Genomic DNA, 26,989 nt, shown 5'->3' with positions numbered 1-26,989 from the left:
TGCTTGAATGATTCTGACACCTTTCTGGTCTTGCCTTTGTCAGAATAAACAGATTGCAACAGCCAATGGCCAGGGAGAAAAAAAGAATAGTATAACTTATTTGTGTTCATTTCAGTCCACATTAACCTCCTCCTTATAATGAATGGGTGCCTTGATTCTATTTCAAGATAGTAACTCTAAGCCAGTGCAGAAAGAACAGGGCACACAATTCAATAATATTTTATTGTCAACAGCACACAGAAAAACAGTCACCATTGAAGCCTTCAGAAGAAAAAGAACCTTATTTACAATAAATAGCAATGAATTAAAAAGGGGAGGCATATAAGAAAGACCACAGCAAATACTTTCTTCTGGGGGTGAGTTAAAAATTAGGCAATACAACTAACTTACCAGAATCATTTTATAGAATTTTGTGTGTGTAGATTACAAACTGCTATCAAATAGCTAGATGTGGAAAAAAAATTTGCCAAAGCATCATGGGAACTTAAATAGTTTTGTTTGTATTTTCTGAAGGTTTGGGATCCCTTCCCTTTTCCCACTGTCACGTTAGACAAAATGGAAAGTTCCTGCAACAGCCATAAAACTCTCTTAACAAGAGATTCCCTGTAGATTTTAAGTTGCTGGTGCTGGGATGTCAAGAACGTTGTGATCTGGTCAGAAGTCTGTTAGTAACAGCACCACCCACCAGGCAGGGCAGCTAGAAAAATGAAAGCCAATGACTTTTCCCCTAGGGTCTTAGTCTTTAGCAAAAAAAAAAAAAATAGGCTCAGAATTCTTTATTCAACACTCCATGATCTAGAATGTTCTGCAAAGTGTTTCCATGAGCTGACAACTTACTCTTTTTTTGGAAAAATGTGATCACTTGTGAACTATCTTTATGTACCTATTTTGTGTGAATAGTCTATATTTTGGCAGAAATATTAAAGTATTGGTTTACAGGGTGAGCTGGAAGGTGGTAGCACATGCCTTTAATCCCAGTACTTGGAAGGCAGAGTCAGGCTGATCTTTTTTAGTTTGAGGCCCACTTGGTCTACAGAGTGAGTCCCAGGACAGGCTCCAAAACTACAGAGAAACCCTGTCTAGAAAAAAAAAGGAAAAAAGGGAGAGAGGGTTACAAGGTGATATTCCAGACCCTATTTGTAGAGTTCCATAATATAAGGTATCTACAACATGTCATCTTTCTAAAGTTTCCCATTAGGATCTTGAAAAAAACTGTTCCTCTTGGGGAAAAAATGTTTCTCGGGGTTTAACATGAAGACTTCTGAACCCACAGCATTATGACATGTACAGAAATTTCACTGGAAAATGATACTCTTATGGGCCCCATACTCTAGAGTTTCTTAAGGCTTTAAAAGCATGAAAATGTCTAGAACATGTTGGCAGAAATTATTCTTTATCTCAGTGAGGAAAGGTGAAGTTTGGGGGATAATGCCCTCCACATCATACTTACAGGAACCCCTTGTGGAAACTGCATTTTTGTCACTAGCTCTAGATGCTTTGACAAATGAAGAACACACATTTTCTGCTAAGGTAATTCCCTTTCATTACAAACATGTGCCATTTTCTTTAACAAAGGAAAATAAGGAGGAATTGGAAAAGAAGTGTCTGTTAATGTGAAGGCTGCATATGACAATACCAGATGCCTCGTGATTCAGCAAAATTAACAATTTATTGTATAGAAAATGATTGCCTGCATACAAAGTTTACAGAGATCTGCAACTACAGACAAGCTACCTGAGACTTGGCAGAGCCCTGCCACTTAAGGAGAACAGAATTTGCCAAAGAAAATGATGTTTCGTGTTTTGTTGTGTCTAATGATATAGATAAATGGGTGGTCGGCATTGAATTCATCCTTGTGCTGTAAGATTCGAGATCCTGGCACCTCAATGGACTCGCCACCATCTTCATTTATTTCTAGGCATACGCTGTGAATCACATTGGATAGGGCCACTCCCTTGGTCTCTGACATGCCAGAGAAATCAGATGTATTTTCATTGAAGAGACTTTTCAGCCCTAGGCTTTCCAGACTAGCCTGGGGATCAATCATCTTCTCCACCTTAAACTTTGGGAGGGAGAGTTTGACTTTGGCATTGGCCATGGTGCTGGGGTTGGTCCACTGCAACAGTGTGTCTGGGTTGAGTTGTTTTTCAATCTGAAGGACAAAATGGAAAAGAACTTAATTTTATTTACTTTTGATTATGAATAAGAGAGAAGGGGAAGGAAGGAAGGAAGGAAGGAAAGAAGGAAGGAAGGAAGGAAGGAAGGAAGGAAGGAAGGAAGGAAGGAAAGAAGGAAGGAAGGAAGGAAGGAAGACCTAGCTTGATTAAAAACAGAAAGTGTTACTATAAGTCCAGTTTTAAAGAATTTAAATCAACCTTGCTTTGGAGATAGCCCAGCAAGTTCCTCATATAGGATCTACCAGCCACCCAGATGTCTTCTCTTCCCCACCCCACAGGAAGGCTCTCTTCTCAGTAATGTTTATGAGAGTATGGATTTTATTTGCTTAAATGATAGAGTGGATTTTTCATAAACACACATAGATTATGATGTTATATACACCACAGTAAATGAATATAAAATTAGAAACTTTTGTATAGATATTCTGACTGTTTATTATAATTTCTTTACAAAGGAGTTCATCTTATCCACGACCTAGGCATACCACCAAAGTTAATTAAAAGCTATTCCTTTTCTTATTTTATGATGGGAACTCAGACTAGCTCTGATCTGCTCTTTAAGATCTCAGGTGATGAGTGAAAACATTTCAACTGTTTTAAAAGACAGATAAGCAACGAAGCATAAAATAACTTGGCCATAAAATTCTTCATGGAGCAAATGAAGTTAAATTGCTCCTTGACCTTGCCATAAGTACCACTAAGAATTACAGTACCCTATTACTAGCATGGAACAATACTGCACCAGTGTTAACTCTCCTGGTGCAAGTAAAAGCCAAAGACATGACAAGGTCACAAGCTGGTGAAAGTGCATTTTTTTAAATAGGGAAGGAAAAGGATTAATTTATTCTTTTATTGGTCTGCAATTATTTTTCAATTAATATTCTCACTTTCATTAGGTACAAATTAGTGAGACAAAAAAATCACTGTAGTTAACTAGTTTTGCAGCTACTGGGCTTCTTGTTCTGTCTATTCACCACTTAATCATGGAGTGTAGGCCAAGAACTCTTTTTCCCCTTGAGCTCAAACTCCTGGTCTTCATGTCATTGACTGATCATGTGACCATCGACTGGCTACTCACCTCTGTGACTCCCTTTCTCATTGGTAAGTTGAGAGTATGATAATAGTTTCTAATTCTTACAAATGTTACACAAATTAAATGAGAAAACTATATGAAGAATGTAGTAGCAAACTTGACCCATTGTAAATGACAAACAAGTGTTGGCTGTTTTCACTTTAAAGAAGAAAAGATACAGCATGGACTTCAAAGCCCTGAAAAATGACTGGGCTAGGGTGTGTGAGGCAAAGCCATGGCCGACTCCTCTGAGCCCCACGGGACTCCATTCTCTCACTTCTTAATTATGTGGGGTTCTCTTGTCTAAGTGCCCAGCTGCCTCCTGACCTTTTCCAGGCCCGTGGACTCATCCTCCACATCCTTGGGTAGCACGATGAGCATACTGAGGTGCTTATTCAGGAAGGGGAGTTCTATGATCTTAGAGTTGATGTCATCGATATTGCCCAAACAGAATGTGGCCTCTAGATTCATCATTTGTACCGGTTTGGTGTCTGTCTGGTAGAAGAGAAAGTTTTCAAAGGGTTAATTTTCAATTTATGAAAGAATACATAAAATATATGCATATATGCACAACTATACACATATATATACAAACACAGATACAGATTTAGATGATAGAGATGGAAATAAATATAGAAATGACAACAGAGATAGGACTATACAAACTCCTCTTGTGGTTTTGTACTATGGCTTAAGTACATGCGGGAGAATCCACACTGTGCATCTGTGAAGATCTTATGACTTCCTTTGAAAGTTATTCATGTACTTTATTAACCCATGTGCTCCACATTATAAAAAAACTGTCTATTATATTTACATATATAAAAAAGGAAAAATAGGATGATTTGATTTCATATCTCACATGACAAACAGCAATCTAAATATGAGGAATTAATGAAAGTATAGTAGCAGGCATATGTAATCCCAGCATTCGGTAGGCAGAGGCAGAAGAACCATGGATTGAAGGCAAGCCTGGGCTACATAGCAAACTCAAAGCCTGTTTGAGTTACATACAAATACCTTGTTTCAAAAAAACATGGGCTGAAGACATAGCTCAGGAGTATAGCAATTGCCTGGCATGTGCAAAGCTCTGGGTTCAACATTTTAGCAACACACACACACACACACACACACACACACACACATACACACACACTCACTCACACAAAGGAAGAGAAAAGGAAAGCAAGGGACAGGAAATGGATAAAATTATTTTCAAACTATGTTTCTAACATGTATATGAAACATTAACAAATTTCTTAGTTAGATTTGGGTTCAACCCCCAAGATAATTTATTAAATAAATGGAAATATTACAAAATTTGAAAAAAATCAATGGCCCAAACCATTTCTTCTACAAGCATTTAGGAAAAATAGGTATATGACTTGTAGATCTGTACATAATTATTCAGAATAGACATTCCATTAAGATCTTACTATAACTTTATCAATGTAGTCTATCCCTTAAAGGAGACACAAATGGACATGAGAAACAGTTTAGGACCATCACTCAAAACATTCAGTGATTGACAAATGTGATTCAAAGGAGAAAAATAATAGGTTGTATTCAAAAGGAATGTGTTTCCCCATGAGTCCAGAGTCAAGTTTAACTGCATGTTAGGCAGACATTGAATAGTCATAACATCAACCCTATAGCTCTGCTCAGGGTCTAGGTTTCCAGGCTCTGATGTCACTTGACTTTATTAATAAAAGGAAAGAACACATTCTCCCTCTCCTATCAGAAACGTGCTTTAACACTTTCACAAATATAAAAACTACAAATCTTAGGATGATCAAAGCCCAAGTCCAAGTTTCACCCACGGGCATTTCATGAAGTGACCCAGGGGAGTTCACAAAAGACACCATGAACCACATGCTTGAGATTTCCCTCATACTCTGGGACTCTTTGCCAGCCCTTCTCAGACCATCAATCAAATGAGTCATGTCACCCTGGCATGACTGGTATTGGAGTGACCCCCACCCCTGTGATAGCAGAGACTGCAAAGTACATGGTCCCCAGCTCTCAATGATAGACAGAACTCAGAATGTCCAGAGTCATGTCAAAAGATTGTGTGTGGACTTGCAGTGTCCAGGGTGTCTAAAGTGTGACAGCTGGCACCGACACACACCTGGTGCACAGCCAGTCCTGTCCCTAGCTGTTGGTTAAGTCCACTGCAGTCAAAGGCTCAGGGAGAGAAATTGTAAGAAGAATCATCTGCCCCCTCAGTCAGCACCCTGGGAGATGCTGCATCCATTAGGAGCAATAACAGCATTTCTCCCTCCCTGAGAAACTATGTGATCACAGATTGTCATGTTTTATCTTTGGGGCAGAGGATGCAGCTTGGTGCGTCAAATGTTTGCCTAGCCTGCACGAAGCTCTGGTTTGAATCCCTGGCAATACATGAACCAAGTGTGGTGGTACATGCCTGTAACCCCAGCATTGGAGAGGTAGAGACAGGAGAGTCAGAAGGCCAGTCATTTGGGGGGTATAAAGTTAGAATCTAACCTGGGGTACATGAGAATGTCTCAAAAAAAATTCAGGGCTGGCCTTTGAAAACTGATAGATTATTCACCCAAAAGTTTGCAGAGTGCTTAGCTGTAAGACACTGTAGACACCGAAGTGAGAAGGCACAGCCCTACCCTTACAAAGTCCAGGCACTAATGGAAGAAGTAGGAAAGCAAATTTGTCTTAAGAAAAGTACATTAGGGTGAGTGGGGTATGAACATAAACTCAGTGGGGAGAGTAGGGGAATTATGGAAGCCACTCTAGCTAACCCAGGTCACGCTGGTATCTGAAAACGATTTTCTCCTGGATTCTAGCATTAAGAACCCGAGAGGAGATAGGTCATGGGGCCAGGGGGAATCCTACTACTGCTAAAGGAACATGGCAATAAAATGACTCCTAATGGCATATTGCTATACGTAGATCAGAGAACTTTCTTCTTTCAGTAGATGGTAATTAACAAAGAAAACACAACTGGACAGTATGCAGAGAGTGAGAGACTTGGGAGCACTCAGCTATAAATGGGATGACTTTATGTGACCCCTCCCCTCAAGGCTCAGAGATTAAGGTAGAACAGGCAGAAAGATTATAAAAGTCAGAGGTGGTGGGTGACTCCAAGGACAGCAGGACTGTTGCACACATGAACTCGCAGAGGCTGTGACAGAATGCACAAGACCTGTACAAGTTCAAGCTACATGGGATCCCGGCACTGAGAAGAAGAGGTGGACATAAGGTTTCACCCCTAACCAAAAGGCTGGTTGCAATTGATACCTGCTGGAAAAGGGACAGTCTGCTTTCTTCAGTGGGGTACATCAACCACACCCCAGGGCAGCCCGTGCTCAGGAGCAGGTGGTTAACAGAAACTCCATGTCTTTCGTGTGTACAGTTTTTGTTTGTTATTTCTTGCCTTATTTCTCTTTTATTTTGTTTATCCCTTTTGATTTTTGTTATTTGTCGTTTACTTGTTTGTTATTTTTTTGTAAAGAAAGTGAGAATAGCATGAGGTTAGGTGGGGAGGGAGATGGTGAGTCTCTGAGAGGACTGGGAGAGGGGAAAGAATATTATCAAAATAAATGTATTTTTAAAAGATGATACTTGGTGAAAACGAGTAGCTGATACTATGCAGTCCAGGATCTGGGAGAAACTGAACACTGAGAAATACTCAAGAAATCTTGAGTATTTAGCCTGAAGTGTTTATTGCTTCAGGCCTGAGCTTTTTTATTATTATTACATTTATTCATATATGTGTGTTCAAACATATGCAAGCACTGTGGTACAGGTACACACGTGGAAGTCAGGACAACTAGCAAGAGTAATCCCTCTTTTTATGCCATGTGGGTTTTGGGAGCTGAACACAAGCCATGAGTGTTAGAAGTAAACTCCTTTACCTGCTGAGGCATCTTGCTGGTCCAAAGCTTCACACAAGTCACATCTCACAAACGAGACCAAATCACACACAGATCCCTGAGTTTCCTCAGACTCTGCCAGGATTTTTCCAGCCTTGGTTCTTTGGTTTAATTTATATTAAAAAAATACCTTTTCTTATGGATATTAGTTTCTATACATTCACCTCAATAGTATAAACAACCTTGAAAAAACAGGCTTCTAATCCTTTCTATAATGACTCCTAGTAATGAAGATAAGTAAAGTTAAGCTTTTTTCTTCATTGTCAACAGGTGCCTCAAAGCATATTTTAAATGCTCTAGTCTAGTCTGGGGCTGGGGCTGGACTGGGGAGGGGCTGGGCTGGGCTGGGGAGGGGAGGGTTAGGGCTAGGCTGGGGCTGGCCTGAGACTGGCTAGACTGGGGAGGACTAGGGCTGGGCTAGGCTGGGCTGGGGAGGGCTAGAGTTGTGCTGGGGAGGACTGGGCTGAGCTGGGGCTGACCTGGGCTGGGTTGAATAGGGAGGGGTGGAGCTGGGACTGAGCTAGGCTCTACCAAAGGGGGAAGGGAGGAAGCGGTGGGAGATAAATATTAAACCATGGTTTTTATCAGCAGGTAAGTAAGAAATGAGAAAGAAGTGAAGTGACTACGTAATCCACCATATAAACAAACTGAAAGAAAACGTATGATCATCTCATTAGATGCTGAAAAAGCCTTCAACAAAATCAAACACCCCTTCATGATAATAGTCTTGGAAAGACCAGGGATACAAGGAACATACTTAAAGATAATAAAGACAATACACAGCAAGCCAACAGCCAACATCAAACTAAATGGAGAGAAACTCAAAGCAATTCCACTAAAATCAGGAACAAGACAAAGCTGTCCACTTTCCATATCTATTTAATATAGTACTCAAAGTTTTAGCTATAGCAATAAGACAACAAAGGGAGATCAAAGGAAAACAAATTGGAAAAGAAGTCAAATTGTCACTATTTGCTGATAATATGATAGTATACAAACATGACCCCAAAAGTTCTACCACGGAACTCCTACAGCTGATAAACACCTTCAGTAATGTGGCAGGATATAAGATTAACTAAAAAAAAAAATCAGTAACCCTCCTATATACAGATGATAAACAGGCTGAGAAAGATTTCAGAGAAACATCACCCTTCACAATAGCGACAAACAACATGAATTATCTTGGGGTAACTCTAATCAAACAAGTGAAAGACCTGTATAACAAGAACTTGAAGTCTTTGGAGAACAAAATGGAAGAGGATATCAGAAAATGGACAGATCTCCCATGCTCTTGGATAGGTAGGATTAACATAATAGAAATGGCAATCTTACCAAAAACAATCTACAGATTCAATGCAATCCCCCTCAAAATCCCAAAACAATTCTTCATAGACCTTGAAAGAACAATATTCAACTTCATTGAAAAAAATCCCAGGATAGCCAAAGTAATCCTGTACAATAAAGGAACATCTGGAGATATCACCATACCTGACTTCAAACTCTATTTTAGAGCTACAGTAATGAAAACAGTTTGGTATTGGCATAAAAGCAGACAGGTGGACCAACGGAATCAAATAAAAGACCCTGATATTAACCCACATGCATATAAACATCTGACTTTTGACAAAGAAGCTAAAATTATACAATGGAAAACAGAAAGCATATTCAGCAAACAATGCTGGCATAACTGGAGGTCAACATGTAGAAAATGCAAATATATCCATATCTATTACTGTACACAAAACTCAAGTCCAAGATCAAAGACCTCAACATAAATCCAACCACACTGACCCTCATAGAAGAGAAAGTACGAAGTACCCGTGAATATACTGGCACAGGAGACCACTTTCTAAATATAACACCAGTAGCACAGATGCTGAGAGTGACGATTAATAAATGGGACCTCCTGAAACTGAGAAGTATTTGTAAGGCAAAAGACATGGTCAAGAAAACAAAATGGCAGACTACAGAATGGGAAAAAATCTTTACCAACCCCACATCTGGCAGAAAGTTGATCTCAAAAATATGCAAAGAACTCAAGAAACTAGACACCAAAATACCAAATAATCCAATTAAAACATGAGGTACAAATCTAAACAGAGAATTCTCAACAGAAGAAACTCAAATGACTGAAAGACACTTAAGGAATTGCTCAACATCCTTAGCCATCAGGGATATGCAAATCAAAACAACTCTGAAATACCATCTTACACATATCAGAATAGCCAAGATCAAAAACACTGATGACAGCTTATGCTGGAGAGGATATGTAGTTATGGGAATATCCCTCTATTGCTAGTGGGAATACAAACTTGTACAGCCACTTTGGAAATCAGTGCAGCAGTTTTTCAGAAGACTGGGAATCAATCTACCTCAAGAACAAGCAATACCACTTTTGGGTACATACCCAAGGGATGGATACTCATGCCAAAAGGACATTTGTTCAACTATATTCATAGCAGCATTATTTGTAATAGTCAGAACCTGGAAACAACCTAGATGTCCCTCAAGTAAAAAATGAATGATGAAAATATGGTACATTTACACAATGAAGTACTACTCAGTGGTAAAAAAAAAAAAAACCAATGACATCTTGAAACTCACAGGCAAATGGATGGTACTAGAAGAAACCATCCTGAGTGAGGTAGCCCCCAAACCCAGAAAGACAAATATGTTATGTACTCACTCATAAGTGGATATTAGGCATACAGCAAAGAATAACCAGCCTACAATCCATAACCCCAGAGAAGCCATGAAACAAGAAGGACCATAAGAGGGACATACATGGACCCCCAAGAAGGAGAAAGGGACAAAATCTTTGTAAATTTGGAGTATGGGAGAGAGGGGGATGGTGGAAAGGGGGAGTCGAGGAAGGAAAGAAAGTGGGGAGAAGAACATGAGGGAATGGGATGGTTGAGTTGGTGGAAGGACAGAGAGGGAGAGCGTGGAAAGAGCTATCTTGATAGAGGGAGCCATTATAGGATTATTGAGAAACCTGGCACCAGGAAAATTCCTAGGAACACACAAGGATGATGCCAGACAAAACTCTAAACAATAGTAGAGAGGGTGCCTGAACTGTCCTTCCCCTGTAATCGACTGAGTACTATAGTAATTGTCATCCTGGAACCTTCATCCAGTAACTGATGGAAGCAGATACAAAGAGCCACAGATAATCACTGGGCCAAGCTCCTGGAGTCCAGTAGAAGAGAGGGAGGAGCAATAATATGAATAAAGGGGTCAAGACCAGGATGGGGAAACCCACAAAAACAACAGATCCAAGCTAGGCCCCCTGAATGCAGGTGACAGTGGTTAGCTTGCGCAGTTGGTGGGGCCACTGGCACTGGGACCAGGATCCATCCCTAGTACATGAAGTGGCCTTCTGGAGCCCATTTCCTGTGTAGAGAGATACCCTGCTCAGCTTAGCCACAGAGGGGAAGGCCTCTGCCTTGCCTCAACTTTGTTAACTCCCCATGGGAGGCCTTACCCTCTCTAAGGAGCAAATGTGGAGTGGGAGGAGGGGAAGCAGGGGGGAAGCAGGAGGAGGGAAGGAGGAAGAACTGGGATTAGTGTGTAAAAAAAAAAAGTGAAGTGACTGAGTCGGGAAGACAGTTCCTAACTGGTCTAACTTTCCTGATAATCCAAAGGTCTCCAGTGTGGTTTCTCTGCATCCTTCCTTTCCTTTTCCCTTCTTCGATTACCTGGAAGTCTTTGCCCACACTGACAAGCATCCGTGTGTCCTGCTCTGCTGCCATGATTTTGAAACCTACTTCCTCCTTCATGCTGCACATACCTTGTTGACTCTGAATGGACACTCTCTTGTTTCTGATTCAGGAAATTTCTTCATCCACTTTCCAACAAAGTAGGCAGCATTAACCACGAGGACTTTAGTCTGGTCACTTATACTGTTCTCTGATAAAATGTTCTCAAAGTGACCTGAAAATGATTATAGAAAACCAGACATTGCAGTCATTCATTGAAATTGCCTGCTGCAGCATGCTTTTTTGCTTACTGAGCATTAGCACCACACCTGGAAGGACTGGGAGCCAAGGTTGTCCAATCTAGGGCATCTTTTCTGTCCTCCTGACCCGCCAGACCAGACATCTCAGAGAGATCTAGGATTGGAAGCAAGCCCTTTCAGACACTCGGCCTGTTCTCCTGAGCAAATTGAGTAGACATGAGCGTCACCCCCATCTGTGCTCAGCATTTCCACACATACTACCTCACTGTTTTCTATTTACATTTGAGGAAGCTGAGGTTCAGAGGGGCCAATGGCTGCCCTACTATGCTCAGATGAGAAGTACAACTGAGGTTCAGAGGGGTCAATGGCTGCCCTACTATGCTCAGATGAGAAGTACAACTGAGGTTCAGAGGGGTCAATGGCTGCCCTACTATGCTCAGATGAGAAGTACATTTAGTTAGCCTTAAGAGGCTAACTAAATGAATCTTAAAGATAGAGCCTGCATTTTCATTCTTGCACTAGGCTCTACAAACTATGAGTCCAGTCCTGCCAACACCACCTACGTCAGCTATGGGATGACTTTATCAAAGAAACCTGAAGAGCTTAAAAAAAAAAAAAAGTCCGGGTGCCAATAGTGGCAGAGTTTCAGCTGAAACCTTGCTTCTGTCTGCAAATTCAGGAGCATTCTCCCTAAGCCCTACCCTCTCAAGTCAGAAACCTTAAACTTATTGAGGTGCCAAGATAAAAAGCTCTTTGAGAGAAAACTTATGAAGTTTATAAACAAAACTATAAAAGCAATTTTAAGCAGAAACTTCTTTTTACTAATAATGTTCAAAGTTGTACTAAACCTGGTGCTATTTATATCAGCTTTTTCTTTCTAGGCAATGCCAAAGAAATTTTACTTCAACAACATATAGAGAGAGATAGATACAGATATACATATATACATAATATATACATACATGCATATATGTCCATGACTACCAGGTATTGTATAGACAACAATGTACTTGGGGGCCTAACAACAACCATGTATAAATTTAATTAAGTAGCCCATGACACATTTGACCATTCAGCAATTTGAAGCTCCATATCTAAATATGTTGATGACCCACATGCAGTCTATATGGATTAGAATCTAGGCTCTAAGTTACTCCGACGTTCCTGTTCTTTCCATGTTGTTAGAGGTGAACATCATTCATGAAGAAGTATTCAAATGGGATGCTATGCTGTGCATTCTCAAGAGAAGTGTATCTCCTCACCCCAGCAGCATATCCCTCCACAGCCAGCAGTGACTTCCAGTCCTTCATAATTGCTTTCTATTTTCTAACAGGCTCCCACTGTACAAACACTATAAACACATCTCTAGGAAAGGAGATCTAGTCACTGATTGCAATCCAAACCATCTTAGTTCCAATTCTTTCTCAGCAAGCAACTCACAGGGACTTTCATGGGGGGGGCGGTGAAGAGGGGGCTGAGAAGGAAACAAAGTTGTGAGGCTGGGGACAAACATCTACTATGATTGCTAGGTTTGGCTTTGTTCTAGATTTACATTTGCCTGAGACTTTTTGTCTTCTTTCATTTTTGATAAAGCTGTAAAAAAATTTTTAGTTGGAAGTAGATTCAAGGATCATCTTTCCATTTCCAGACTTAAAACCTGGCTTTATGATTTGCCAAAAGCCACAGTATTAAGAGGAACAGCTGGGCCCCTACCAGGGCATGTGGCAGCTTCTCAGAGAGCAAGGCAGAGCACGCTAAAACAAAACACACAATTTGCCAAGTAATGAGTTGATACAAGAAATGCCCAGAAACTTAAGTTGTTGACATGGTTTGATGGGCAAAGAATTTAGTTTGTGTACTAAAAATGCCCAAGGAGGCTTCCAGATGTTCACTGTGCTTAGGCTTGGAGCAAGGATTGTTGAGCAAGGAGGCCTCTTTACTCAGTTCACAGTAAAACACTAAAGGGTACTTACCATCTGTGAGCTCCTTAACAGAGCTGTTAATTTGGCCCCTTGTTTCTTCCAGTTTATCTTTGAAGTCGACAGTTTCCAATTCTTTTGCATATGGTCTTTTTGTAGAACTGATAAATTCCTGAAAAACATCCAATTCACAAAATCTCTTAGCATCTGTAGATGGAGCCAATGTAGTATTACATTGTACTAAGAAACAAATTCCTTACATGTCTATTACTATGCATACATTTTCAAAAGTTTGTCACTCTATATGAAGCTTCATGTTTTCTTTGTATTAGATGATTTATTTCTTCAATTATGAGACATATCAATTATTAAATTATCAGTTGGTTATCGCCCTGTCAAAAAACAAAAGAAACACTATGCTACATACATATAATTGTAGTATAAACTTAATTATTTCAAAAATACTTATTTATATTATTACATACACAATATAAATATAGTTATGGTTTTAATGTAAGACACTTACAGTTTGAATACTTAGCTCTCAGTTTGTGGCACTATTTTAAGATTTTCTATAAACTTTGGGAAATAGGGCCTTACTGGAGGACAATGGTCACTGGGATCCTTGGAATTAATAAATACATCACTGCCACTTCCTGTCACCCTCTACTTATTGGTCCTTCTAGATGTGACCATCTATCTTCTACTACATGTTCCTATTGACATGCTATCTGCCCAAGCGGATGGGAACAAGCAGCCACAGACTTCTGAAACTTAGAGTCAAAATAAGACTTTCTTCCATTAAGTTGTTTCTAGAAGGTATGTTATCACAGCAACGAGAACAAATGATGAACACATGTATCAAAAATAAAGAAATAGAAATTAAAACAATGAGCAGAAATCTCTTATCTTCGATAAAATAAATGAATATTCTTTAGCGTCCTGACACCCAAAATATGATCCAAAAATCAGGAGTAAAGCATCACCTGAGATCAAGATATACTGACTTAGACTGTGCATTGTAACAAGATTTCCAGGAGTTTCATCTGTACAGTGAAGTGTGAAATATAGGTCTGTAAATAAATAGCAGTGTGTCTGACTCTAACATGGTTAAAACGCAAATCCTACCCACACTGACTTTGATGCAAGAGATGTGAGGCTATGAGTTTAGCCTTTCAGCAAGCACTTGAGTGGTTTAAATTCAGGTGATGCTCCTCAGAGCACATTTGTTTGTATTATTAACTAGTAAATTTGCAGGTACTACATAGTAGGAGAAGCAATGAAAACCACAGAAAGAGGAAGAGAAGGGAAGGAAAGAAAAGGGAAAGGGGAAAAGAAGGGAAATAGAAGGGAAGGGAAGGGGGAGAGGGGAAAGAAGAAATGAAAGAAAGGAAGGGAAGGGAAGGGCGGAGGAGGGGAGGGGAATGAGGAAAGAGGAAAGGAGGGTATGAGAAAAAAAATGGAAAAGTTTCATAGAAGCAATTCTAACTGTGGAATGGAAGTCTAACCAAGCTAGCATGACTTGGATGCCATGTCACTCTGCCCCTGAATTTCTTCATCGTAGCAACACTCTAAGCCAACTAATTTAGCTCCAGTTAACTGAAAGCCAACCACAGACTAATGGAGGCAGCCAGCCTAAGTCAGTACCTAAGACCATCAGAAAGACTGCAAATGAAGAGCCTCCATGGTCACTGCCAACGACACATCTTTAAGCATCACTTGGGGAGCTTTTAACATGTTTCCATGCCCATCTGAAACTCTCACCTCAATTTTCTTTAATTTCCCAGGTGACAGCTGAAACAAAAATAGTTGTGCATATGTGTCTTCAAACCACAAGGGTGAACTCAGAACGAAAGCTAGTAACTTAGTTGTCAAAGATCTCTCACACAAACAAATATGGAATGCAGAACACTGTCGTGCCATGGTAAAACATTTGGCTTAGCAATCTAGAAGCTTGAAATTGTGACCACAGAAACAGGAGCTGAGTTGGCTCTACATTACCAGAGAAGGGAATGTCCTGCAATCAAGAATGCTGGTTATGTGTCAAAGCAAAGATTTCAGAAATATTATCCTACACTCTGGGGTCTAACAGGAGGAGACCACAGTGTTCTTCACATGACTGCTACAAGAAATGTCTTGGTTTAAGTGACCACAGCAGCTTTGTACAAGGCCCTTCCATCTAGCCTAGAAAAATAACACTGACTCACATCTAATGAAAACTGGTCATTTGTGGTGGTTATTTTCTTATTGATTCTAAAAGATATCTGGACCATTTCAAAAATGCGTTGGAAAGTTTAAGATGACCTCAGGCCATGTGTCCCACTGTTTAAGGAGTTTATTGCAAATCACTTTGAGCCCCTTATGGAGATCCATGCATTAGATAGTTGGCCCTTCTATTATCCCTTCTCTTCAAAGGAACTAAGAGCGGGGGAGGGTTTGTTAAAGTTTGTAGAGAAATGGAACAAGCTTTTCTGTATTCCTAGCCAAATGTGACCTTCTTTCATTCCCCAACATCCAACATCTGCAAAGGGGCTGCTTTCCTTTCAAAGGCCTCAAACCATAGCTGACTCTGTGAGAGGAATTGCCCTGGAACAAGCTGAGGCCTACAGTAGAAAATGACATTCCAAAACAGAACAACCATGCTGTTATAAACAACTTACTGTAGAAGGGTTCAGAGATTTGTCTATGTAGAGTCGCTTGATGAGCTTCAAAGAGTAAAAGGAACTGAGCTTATTAACATCAGAAGTGACTGTTTGAAACCCAAAGGGTACATCTTTGACATTTTCAAAATGAAGAACCTGTTAGGAGAAAAATTCCATTATCAAAAAAAAATTAAATAAAACAGAACATTGTTTTGGGGGTTGAGGAGATACATGCTGACCTGAACTGGATCCCCAGATCCCATGTTATAAAAAAGAAAGGGAGGGAGGGAGGGAGGGAGGGAGGGAGAGTAGGAAGGGAGGGAGGGAGGGAGGGAGGGAGAGTGGGAGGGAGGGAGGGAGGGAGGGAGGGAGGGAGAGAGGGAGGGAGGGAGGGAGGGAGGGAGGAAGGAAAGAAAGAAAGAAAGAAAACAGACAGACACCAAAAATCCAGACATCAGTAACTCCTCCCCATCTATGCCAGCATTTGGTCTGGATCAGTCTTATTCAGGTCTTGTGCAGGTAAGCACAGCTGCAGGGAGTTCCTAGGTGCTCTAAACATGTCAAGTCCAGAAGTTTACATTTCACACACTTCTCCACATTCTCCATGTCTCCACATTCTCCATGTCTTACACTCTTTCTGCCTCCTCTTCCACATTTCCTGAGCCTCCGTGTTGCAAGGGGAAGAGAGGTCAAGAAAGATGTCCCATATGTACTGAGTACTCAGTCTCTTACATCAAAGCTGTGACCAGCTATGCATCTCAGCACTGTCTTCTGCCCACTGCAAAAGGGGTTTCTCAGAAATGAGAGAATACATGGCCATGGGCACATTTCCCATGATTCAGTGGATGGCCTCTCACCCACACACATATAGGCAGCACTAACTGGATGACGTAGATCATCAGAGCAAAAAAGACATGAAGCTTGGAAAAGGCTGTGTTGAGGGGGGATTTGAAGGGAGTCAGAAATGGATATGATCATGTTTCATTGTATACATATATTAAAGTTCTCAAGAATTAAGAAAAATTAATGCTTAAAAAAGGCCAGGTGTGCTGGTAAAAAATATATATCACATGCACTGAAATATCTTTCTTGTGGTTGAGGAATAGACCCCCTAGCCCTTGCAGGCCTCTGGAAAAAGAGGTGAGAAGTGGAGAGTGGAAGCTGAGTGTACAGCATCCCGAGATGAGTTCAAATGGGAAAATACAACCCCTCTCCCCAGGACTGAAGTAGGCTCCCTTGCCTCACCCACTCTTATCCTGACTTAGTTTATGAGTTGTAACTATATGGATACTGGTGATTTTAAATACCAATGAAGTTGTAAAGGGAAAATATTTTAACCTTTCATCAATCTGCATAAGAAAAATAATAGAATTAGAAATCCTAGCACTCAGAAGGCAGAGGCAGGCAGATCTCTGTGAGTTCAAGCCCTGCCTGGTCTACAAGAGCCGTTCCAGGAAAGCCTCCAAAGCCACAGAGAAACCCTGTCTCAAAAAACAGAAGAAGAAGAAGAAGGAAGAAGAAGAAGAAGAAGAAGAAGAAGAAGAAGAAGAAGAAGAAGAAGAAGAAGAAGAAGAAGAAGAAGAAGAAGAAGGAAGAAGAAGAATACCTACTGTCTAAGAGTTTGTGAAGTCTCCAAACAGCAGTCAAGGAAATCAGCACATTTGAAGGTCCAAGAACTTTACAAAACTAATCAAGCACAGCCCAAAAGAAACTCTGAAACATCTATATGCATGTATATGTGTTTGCATGGGAAAATTCGCTTTACTCCATGCCTCTCAAATGAGATAATCAAGCCTCCAGGGTTCTAAAATATATGTGCATGCAATTTATTTTATCTAGTCTAGTTTGAAAATAGATCATCTAAAATGTTACTCCTGAGATTGGAAATACTATAGGGTAGAATGCAATTGCGCTCCCATCTTAATATTAAGTTTGATGTTCTAAATAAAGTGTGTGCTCTTTATAAATAAAGCGTGTGCTTTCTTCTCTGAATTTAGGGCAAGGGATGGGGGACAGCTTTTCCCCATTTACTAAGAGTATGTGCAACAGAGTATTAATAAGTCACTGATTGATCTTCAAATATGTCAGGTGAGAGATGTTGTATGACCTGCTGACAGACACTGGGTAACAGATGGAACACCTGTCAGATCCACATATTCTCCATCCTAACCTGGTACCCATTCTAAATATAGACCATGCTACCCATAAGTGAGCATTCACATTTAGAATAGACTAAAGAAGCCTGGGGATGACATAGCTCTCGGTCCAGAGTAATGCCAGCCACACATTTGTTATCTTAGACTATGTATTCTAGTAACCATCCCCATTCAAAGTCTAAACAAGGCATGGGCAGCTTACCTGAACAATTTCATTTGCTGTGTCACCTTTGGCACCTACTTGAGCAAGCGACAGGGAAGTCGAGAGACATATTGGAGAGAAGAGGACGTTTTCCACTGGCTCCTTCTCACATAGCTGTTTGAACAAGTCAACAGCAAAAGCTGAATTTGCCAGTCTCAGGGCATCCATCACGGGCCTGCAACCAAGCACAAAACTTAATTTCAATACAAAATGTATCCCAGCTACTTCCTGCCAGCAGCAGTAAGAACTCCATTTCAAGGAAGCAATGATCTTGGGCCGGCAGACATAAAGAAACCTCTGGGTAAATGTCTTGAGACACATGGTGTCTTCTGTGTGTGCTGGTACACAACACGTCATACTGCTTAGCCACTCTGACCAGCATCAGGAACCCAGCCATGGTGCCACTTCCTCAGCAAGCGACCAGAGCAGTTCGCAGCATTAGCAAAACTCAGTCCATTTGTGTTTGGTTTTACTTTTTGTTTTTTGAGGGTTTCTGTTTGTTTGGGGGGGGTTGTTTGCTTGTTTGCTTGCTTGTTTTTCTCTTTTTTTTCTAGACAGGGTTTCTCTGTGTAACAGTCCTGGTTATCCTGGAATTCACTTTGTAGACCAGGCTGGCCTCCCTCGAACTCACAGAGATCTGACTGCCTCTGCCTCCCAGGTGCTGGAATTAAAGGTGTGTGCCACCACTGCCTGGTTTAAAACTTAGTTTTATAATCACATATTCCAATTACTATTTTGGTTGAATCATGCAAGGTAGTTATTTGTGTATCAAAAAGTAATTGTAGCAGTTTTGCGCTGTTCTATTTAATATTTATTAAGTGTACAAATTTGCCCTCAAAAAAGGTTCCTAATTGTTAATACCTATGAAGTTAGCAGTTTGTAAGTAGATCTCTTCCATTGTAATTAGTTACAATGGGGTCATATTGGAGTTAGATGGGTGCTAATCTAATGTGACAAGTGTCTTTCTAAGAACAGAAAATACAGATACAGGTACACAGAAAGGAAAGAGAACAGGTATACATACAGAGAGCAAACAGTTACATATCTTGAGCAGGTTGTATATGCCGAGGTCAGAGAGACAGTTTTAGTACTCAAGGTCAAAACTTTCCTTAGACAGGACCCACAAGTTTGTTAGTCAAGTACATGGACAGGATCACAATCTTAGACCTAAACAGAAATTACAAATGCAAAGACAAGAGAATAAAATCAAAAAGCAGATTCTTGGCCTTCAGATCTGTGTTCAGAATACTCTTTGGAGGGATATATGTAGAATGAAGACAGGTGGGTTTGGACATATTTAACTCTGACAATTCAACCCACAACCACAACTCAACATGAGTATGAATAAAACTGAAATGATGAACTCTTTCCTCACCAAACAGTGAAACCTAAACTCAGATCCCTGTGAAGTTTTCAATACTTCATCCAGGAAGCACACAAAAGTGTAAGGAAATGTTCAGTCTGTCCTTCGATAGTTACAGCACGCTGAGATACATTTAGCCTAAATGACACTGTGCATAGACTCACTCAACTTTTAATGAGGCTGATTACAAAGTGCATCAGTGCTGTATGGCCATGTGAGGCTTGGGTCCAGGTTTTGGTTGGAAACTGTTGATGGATGCACACTTGACAGGTGGCACGGTTCCTATCAGCCAGACCTTCCCTTCCATAGAAGACCTTCTTCTGCATGGTGGCCTCGGGACTTGAAATCCAAACCCATCTGTCTGCCTGACAACTGGTACCTTGTTCAGAAAATTCTCCTTGGCTGTGAAGACAGGTAGCAACCCTTGATGAGTGGGGTCTCTACAGCACGATTGTCTGATACAGCCCAAAGGAGTCAAATATAATATCAGTGCATGTTGGGACAGTGTTGCAGTGGTGTGATAGTTCATCTTCACTGTGAACTAATGTAGTTTAGAATCACATGGAAGCAAACCTCTGAGCATGCCTGTGAGGTAGTGTCTACATTAATTAGAGGACTGACTACCCTAACTATAGGTGGCACTATTCTAGGGGCCAGGGTCCCAGACCGAATGAAACAGGGAAAGTGAGTTGGGCATAAACATCTGTCGCATTGTTTCCTGGCTATAGATTCACCATGTGACCAGCCTCCTGCCCCACCCCACCCCTGCTGATGTTCCGAGGCTGCATCTTTTGCAACTGAAAGAGAAAGGAAACACATCCTTCCTTAAGTTGCTTGCCTCGTGCATTTTGTCACAACTAGATGAGTGACAAGCAGCTACCAGTTAAGAAATCAACCAATTAAACCGGGTGTTGGTGGTGTACACCTTTAATCTCAGCACTTGTGAGGCAGAGGCAGGTGGATCTCGTGAGTTTGAAGCCAGTTTGATCTACAGAGCGAGTTCCAGGACAGTCTCCAAAGTAATACAGAGAAAGAGGCTCAAAAAACAAAAAAAGAAAAAGAAAAGAAAGAAAGAAATCAACCAATTATCAAGTGGAAAGTCACACCAGTGGTTCTGTGATGTGTCCCAAGTGACCTAAAAACACTGTAAAGTTGTCTGAGGAAGCTTTAGAGAAGACTTTGAATAAAGTCACCTGGACAGTAACACCCAGAAAACGTGTGAAGTTCCTACACAGGTCATTTTGCACAAGCAAATTCTATTCTAAAACTATTTAAAAACGTGTAGTGTTACATCTAGGATAAGTAAGCCCTTTCAGTAGGTTCACATGTCTAAAAGTTTGCAATAGAAATGCTAAAATCAGTTTAATTGCTTCCATTTTAATATCACCTTTGTGCAAGGTTGTCTTCTTTCATTTTCATGAAAATCCAAGACTTTTCTTAAAGATACTGTTCAGTGTAGAGAAGCAGCTCAGCCATTAAAGGCTAGGCTCACAACCAAAGTACAAAAAGATATTATTCTATTTCACCCTAACAGAAAATAACTGCACCTTTCAAACCCACATAGGAGTAACTCTCTTCTTGGCAGGGGAAAGTTGGATGACTCCTCAAGTAGTAATACAAATGCAGTTTTCAAGGACTTACAGCTCTTTGACTAGGGGATGAATCCCCTAACAGGTTGCTCAAAACCAAGCTGGTCAACTCTGAAATTATAAGCATACAAGCAACACTGAGGATTCAGTGGGTTGTACTTAAATGTTTCTGTGTTTATAAACACAGAAAAAGAAACCGAAACTTTGAGAGAAAGTAGGAGAGGGATGAGAAGGGTTGAATAGAGGAAAAGGAGAGGGGGAACGACGTGATTTACTTTAATTATTTTTTTCAATTATAAAGAAAAATGAGAATTAAAAGTCAAGAAACTTGTTCCCGCAGTTCTCTGCTGAGGGTTGTGTGACATTAACCCTTCAACGTGGGACAAGATCGTGCAGTAGGATCTAGCCTGGCCCCGCCTCTTCATTTTGCAAATGAGTGAAGTGGAGGGAGATGGAGTGGTTCTCCCAGGCCACCCACGCAGGGAGTGAGAGTAGCAAGGCCAAACCTAGAATTCATTTCTTCTGGCGCCCAGCCCAGCACCTCCCCTCCACCCCGCCTCACTTTCTTTCTTCATAACTGGGTTTTTCCTGGCATTTTTTTTCTGAAGTTTCTCAAGTTCCAAAAACCCTGTATCCTAACTGAACCCCTTCAAAGATCCCCAGGTTTCCTCCGTGCATGCGTAGGAGGGAAAATGTTTTTGTTTGGGTTTTGTGGTTGTTTGTTCAGTTGGCTGCTTTTAATGACACAGAACTTTCCCCCTAAGATTATCCTACTTGAAGGAGTTCCGGTTCTTTCTGTCTCTCATGTCCCAAGATGTCAATGTTTCGATTCTTTCACTCTATAAGGTGTGAGCACCTTACTCAAGCTAGGGAGAAGTAGGCATTAAGAATTCCAGCGGGGAGGGGGGGGCAGAGAGATGACTCAGTCGGTAAGAGCCCTGCTGCTCTTCCAGAAGAACAGGGTTTGATTCCCAGCACCTACTCAGTGGCTCATAACCATCTGTAACTCCAGTTCCAAGGCATTTAATGGCCTCTGTGGTCACTGCATTCATGTGACACACTGACATACATGCAGACAAAACACCCATACACATAAAATCAAAATAAATAAAACAACTGGGGAAAAACCATCCCAAGGCACACACATCCTAGGTTCGGCCTCAACCTAGCTATCTGCTATTGGCATAAGTGTGATGATAACATGTACTGGTTACCATGGGAACTCTCAGCAACACCTCACCCCAGTGGAACTCTCAATGACACCTCCTGAGAAGCACTGACATCTAAGTGAGTCATACTAAAAGGGCAAGAAGGACTTACTCAGACAAAAGTGGAGGCCAGAGAATTGAAACAGATGAGTGGAACCACACTTAGGGGTGAGTGTGAGGATAAGGTTTAGAGTGTAATAAAGAATTGTGCTAGTCTAACAATATGAGACAGAGATTCTTTTCTAAGGTCCATGACCTCCCTAGCCCTGGAAGCAGGCTAGGTTTCCAGGACCAGACATGGCTTCCCTCCTGCTGAGTGGGCCTTAGGTCCAATTAGGCAACTGCTGGTTGCACTGACAGGTGGCACTGACTGCACCTTTTGCACACATTGGGATGCTGGTGTTTGTCATGGTTCCTGGGTATTACAGCTGGGTAGGACTGTTTAACAGCTTCCCTCCCTTGGCAAATTGCATAGTATTTTCTGGAGCTGTGGAAGCCAGACCACAGGAAAGAGCTTTCTGATCAGATTCGGCTGCAGTTTCCAATTATGCGTCTCAAGTGTGTAGTGCCTTCAGAAATCAGGGTCCATCCTCAACCCTCCTGGGAAAAAAGGGCTAAGCCAATTGTCTATATTGTTCTGGGAGCTGCTTGGACTACACTGACCAACCCTTTGAAAGGTTTCTTGTGTCAGGAGAACTTTTTGTCCTTTTTTGTTAATTTATTGTTCTTGTGAGGAGCATTGTCAGTCCAAGTGGTTTAACTTCCTTTAAGATAGATGGATGATGACTTATAGATAGATGATAGATTGATATGTAAATATTCACATACACTTATATGCATTGTATATAATTTTAAGTAAATATAAAATAATATAATTCCTATCAAATAACCTTGGTGTTATTTGTCCCTCTTTTTCCTTCTATATTAACCTCCCTTTCTCCTCCCTAGCTGGAGTCTCCTCCTTATTATTCCCCTCATCAAAAAAAAAAATTCTCTTACAGCAAATGGAAACCATACCACTGGAAACCACAACTGGACACAATGTAGAGATCAACAGAACATGGGGATCCTAGCCCCAACAGACATCTACACTACAGCTCCTGCATCCATGACTCAGGGAACGTTTTGGAAGAAGAGATGGAAAGATTATAATATCCAAAATACCAGGAAGTCTGTTGTGAAACAGTCTTTCTTAGAAGTGGCTGCATAAATAGGACAAGAACAATGACAATGTCAGTGGACACATTAACATGGAAAGAGGAAAAGTTTGAGGGTTCAACACCTAGAGAAAGAACTGTAGGCAACCTACCGACTGCTGGGAGCAAGAGAATTAGTCCCTCCCAGGGGTGAGCCCCTTATTGACTGTCCAATGCATAGTGGCCAGACCTCAAACCAAACACACAAAACAACAAAACCAGATTCAGCAGGTTCTACTTATAAATACATATATATATATATATATATGTATATATATATATACACACACACATACACACATACAAGCATACACACACAAATACACATGCATACACACAAATCTATGTGGTGTGTTTGTGTAACAAATACAACTAAAGAAATAGTGGGGAAGTGCAGGGATTTAAGGGAAGGTAACTGGGAGGGGCTGGAGGGAGGAAATGAATGAAAATAAAATAAATGAATGGAGCTGCATGCACTGGGATGAGGGAGGAGAGCTCACGTCTCTGGAGTGATAGGTAATGATACCCCTTACGAAAAGACTTCTCAACTGTGTAAAACACCCAATCAGTGGTCCACAAGTGTTCTCATCTTTAGGCTGTCTGGAGAGAGAAAGTTCCCTGGGGAAGGTTATTATACGCCCCATTTTGCCTGGTTTATGGCTGTTGTCCTGCATACTCACAGTTAAATAATATAGATCCATTCTGTCTACAGACTGTCTCATTTGATACACAGACATGTGAACTCACACATACACGTACACACACACACCCATACACTCTCACACACACTCATACACTCACACACTCTCACACATACTCATACACATTCACACCCGTACCCACACCCACACACAATCACACACTCATACTCACACCCACACACTCACAAACACATACTCATACACACCCACACACCCTCACACATACTCACACACACCCACATACTCACACAAAAACACACACATACTCACACACACTTTCACACATATTCACACACACTCACACATCCACACACTCACACATATTCATACACACTCACATATACACACATACTCATATACACACTCATACACATTCACACACACAGAATCACACATACACACACACACACACACACACACACACACACACATACACTCATACACTCAATGTTTGCCAGGCCTTATAGTTCATACTGTAATACTAATACCAAGAAGGCTGATCCAGAAGATGTCCATGAAAGCCATGAGTTCAAGGCCAGCTTGCCCGATATAGATGTGCTAGGCCAGCTTAGGGGACTACACAGTGAGCTCTTGTCTCAAGAAACAAAAAAATGCAGTTTTCAGCACCAGAGTACTATGACTATCCTGTAGCCTAATTTGTCTCATTGTACAGACTGGACATGGTGAAAATTTTCTCTTAGGTATTTGTTTATGTTTTTATTTATTCACTCATTGTTAAAGATCGAACCTAGAGCCTTCTGCATATTAGGCAAGTGTTCTACCCCAGGCCACTTTTCTTAACTTCTTGTTTTAAAATGAGTTTTTCCTTTGTTGCCCAGGCTGGCCTTAAAGTCCATCTCTCACCCACGTGGGCCTTTAGCTTAGCAATTCTCCTGCCTCAGCCACCCAAGAGGCTAGAATCACAAGCTTCTGCCACCAAGGCCATCTCCCTTGGGGTTTTGATGTTATTGGTCCTTGAGCAAAGCTATGATCCCAAGCATTACAACAGAACACTGTCTCTGTGGTTCACTAATGACTCTGGGAGGAGAAAAATCAGTACCAGGTATAAAAAAAAAAAAAAAAAAAAAAAAAAAAACACGAAACTCTGCAGCTTCTTTCTGTGATAATACTACAAGAACTAAATGAAATGATTGGGTGACTGCATCTGGAAAGTGCTTTTGTGTCAGGAAAGCACAATGCAGGCATTAGTAATGAGAGGCCAGTCTGTCACCTCCAACCTTGGAGGAGCCCCACCTGCTCATAGAGTCTCCCCCATCACGGCTTCACCCGGCTCCTTGAATCGTGAGCACAGCTGCTGACCCCACGACATTGCTGCCAGACTATGCCAGACAGGCCACACCTCGGTAGCCCAAACTGCTGACATCGCATGCTCCAAAGTCAACCCCAAACCCAGAGGGACTGAAGTGGCACCCGTGGAGCGTTAGGAAGCACATTACAAAGATGCTGACTCATTTTCTAGAGTCCCATTCTGCTGGCTTTCCTTACCCCCCCACCCATCCAGGAACTCATCAGCACTTGGCACTTACTTGAAGGCGGCTGACATCTGTAACACAATTTTGTTAAAGATCCTCTTAAGATGGAAGAGATTTTTAAAAATTAGCAGAAACTGTGTCATGAAGACGTGCTTGGCTGTCAGTCTGAAGCCTTCTTCCGTTTAAACCACCCTACCTTAAAGTTGTGTGACTTTAGACACCACGTTACCACTGAACCTTTCTTCAGCCTGAGTGGTTGAGCAAAGATTGATCAAGGTCCCCCAGTTCTGAGATCCAATGTAGGCAAACGAAACAACCTAGTGTATTGAAGTGGAGTTTCAGTATGAGATGTTTGAATGAAGCGACAACACTTTTATGTTGTTATTACTACTACTTCTACTACTCTACTAGTACCCGTGAGGAAGGAACAATGTAAGTCAGCACATCTCAGAAGGTCAGGAATTTGTGTTAAAATACACGATTTTTTTTCAAGTTTGCTGAGTCTAATAGGAGCAAGGAGGAATGATTTCTGCCTAGAACACAGTTGTCAGATAAGAAACTCTGAGCTAATGTGTAAAATGACATAAAGAGCAGTCTACATACATGCCAACCCCACAATCCCCACCAGGAAAGTCAGCCCCGGCTGGCAAGCACCAAGGCCGTAAGTAAGCACCACACCCTTTCAGACCAATCGCAAATCCATCCTGCATTCCACGGTAGGACCGGAAACAATCTCAGTGTCCCCGAAATCACCACTCTCCCCACACCACCGTCACCCAAATCTCGTGTCTTGTGTCCTTAGCCTTCTTCATATTCTGAGTGTAGGTGACTCCGTGGTGTGGTGATGGTTTTCCCAGAACCACTCTGGCCTCACAAAGGCCTCAGGAGCTGGGACTGCGGCCCACCATACTGAAACCAGGCTACCCTTGATAAAACCCATGACTTGTCCTCAAGAGGGAACTCACCAGCCCTGTGACCCCACTTTGCTTACCTTGAGCTGCTGGTATCCTGGGAAAAGCTCTGCAAAGGGAAAGGCCGGCAGGCGCTCAGGGACAGTGAAAGCTGTGCTCCAGGCCTGGGGAGCTGGCTCACCTGTGGCCACGCCCGCGCCTCCCACCCTGGCCCCGCCCACAGCTGCTCTCTTACTCATAACTCTTGGCAGCCTGGGCAAAATTGGAAGACGTGATTCAGGCCGAACTTGCTACTGCTGTCTGCACAGCTTCGGATGGCCTGCGACAAGCACGGGCAGGAAGAGTCTGTCGGTGGATCCTGCCCTGAGCTAAGCAGACGCATGTTAGAGTAAAATAAAGCAACCCTACCTGCAAAGCCAGCCACAGAAGGTGAACTGGAGGAAACTTCTAACTCTGACCTCCATCTTTTCCATGTAGAGTGCCATTGATCGTTT

The 26,989-nt window shown here is 41.5% G+C and overlaps 1 protein-coding gene across 2 annotated transcripts; it reads right to left on the bottom strand.

The window, feature by feature from the left end:
- Positions 1 to 203: 203 nt before the first annotated feature.
- Serpinb5 (serpin family B member 5) lies at positions 204 to 26,676 on the bottom strand. 2 transcript variants are annotated; one of them, XM_040738582.1, is made up of 8 exons: positions 26,576 to 26,675; positions 25,781 to 25,901; positions 18,035 to 18,209; positions 15,695 to 15,832; positions 13,089 to 13,206; positions 10,948 to 11,090; positions 3,577 to 3,744; positions 204 to 2,152 (listed from the first exon to the last, which is right to left on the bottom strand). In XM_040738582.1, exons 3-8 carry the CDS (start codon positions 18,200 to 18,202, stop codon positions 1,760 to 1,762), a joined length of 1,128 nt encoding a protein of 375 aa, XP_040594516.1. In that variant the 5' UTR covers positions 18,203 to 18,209; positions 25,781 to 25,901; positions 26,576 to 26,675; the 3' UTR covers positions 204 to 1,759. The 2 variants fall into 2 exon arrangements, with proteins under 2 accessions (XP_040594516.1, XP_005081508.1); XM_005081451.4 differs by lacking the exon at positions 25,781 to 25,901 and having other exon boundaries at positions 26,576 to 26,676.
- Between the last annotated feature and the right edge of the window lie 313 nt (positions 26,677 to 26,989).

Source organism: Mesocricetus auratus, unplaced genomic scaffold, assembly GCF_017639785.1.
Source record: "Mesocricetus auratus isolate SY011 unplaced genomic scaffold, BCM_Maur_2.0 Super-Scaffold_100676, whole genome shotgun sequence".
NCBI classification, from domain to species: domain Eukaryota; kingdom Metazoa; phylum Chordata; class Mammalia; order Rodentia; family Cricetidae; genus Mesocricetus; species Mesocricetus auratus.
Note: the sequence above shows the minus strand (reverse complement) of the source record. Positions and strands in the feature narration are given on the sequence as shown.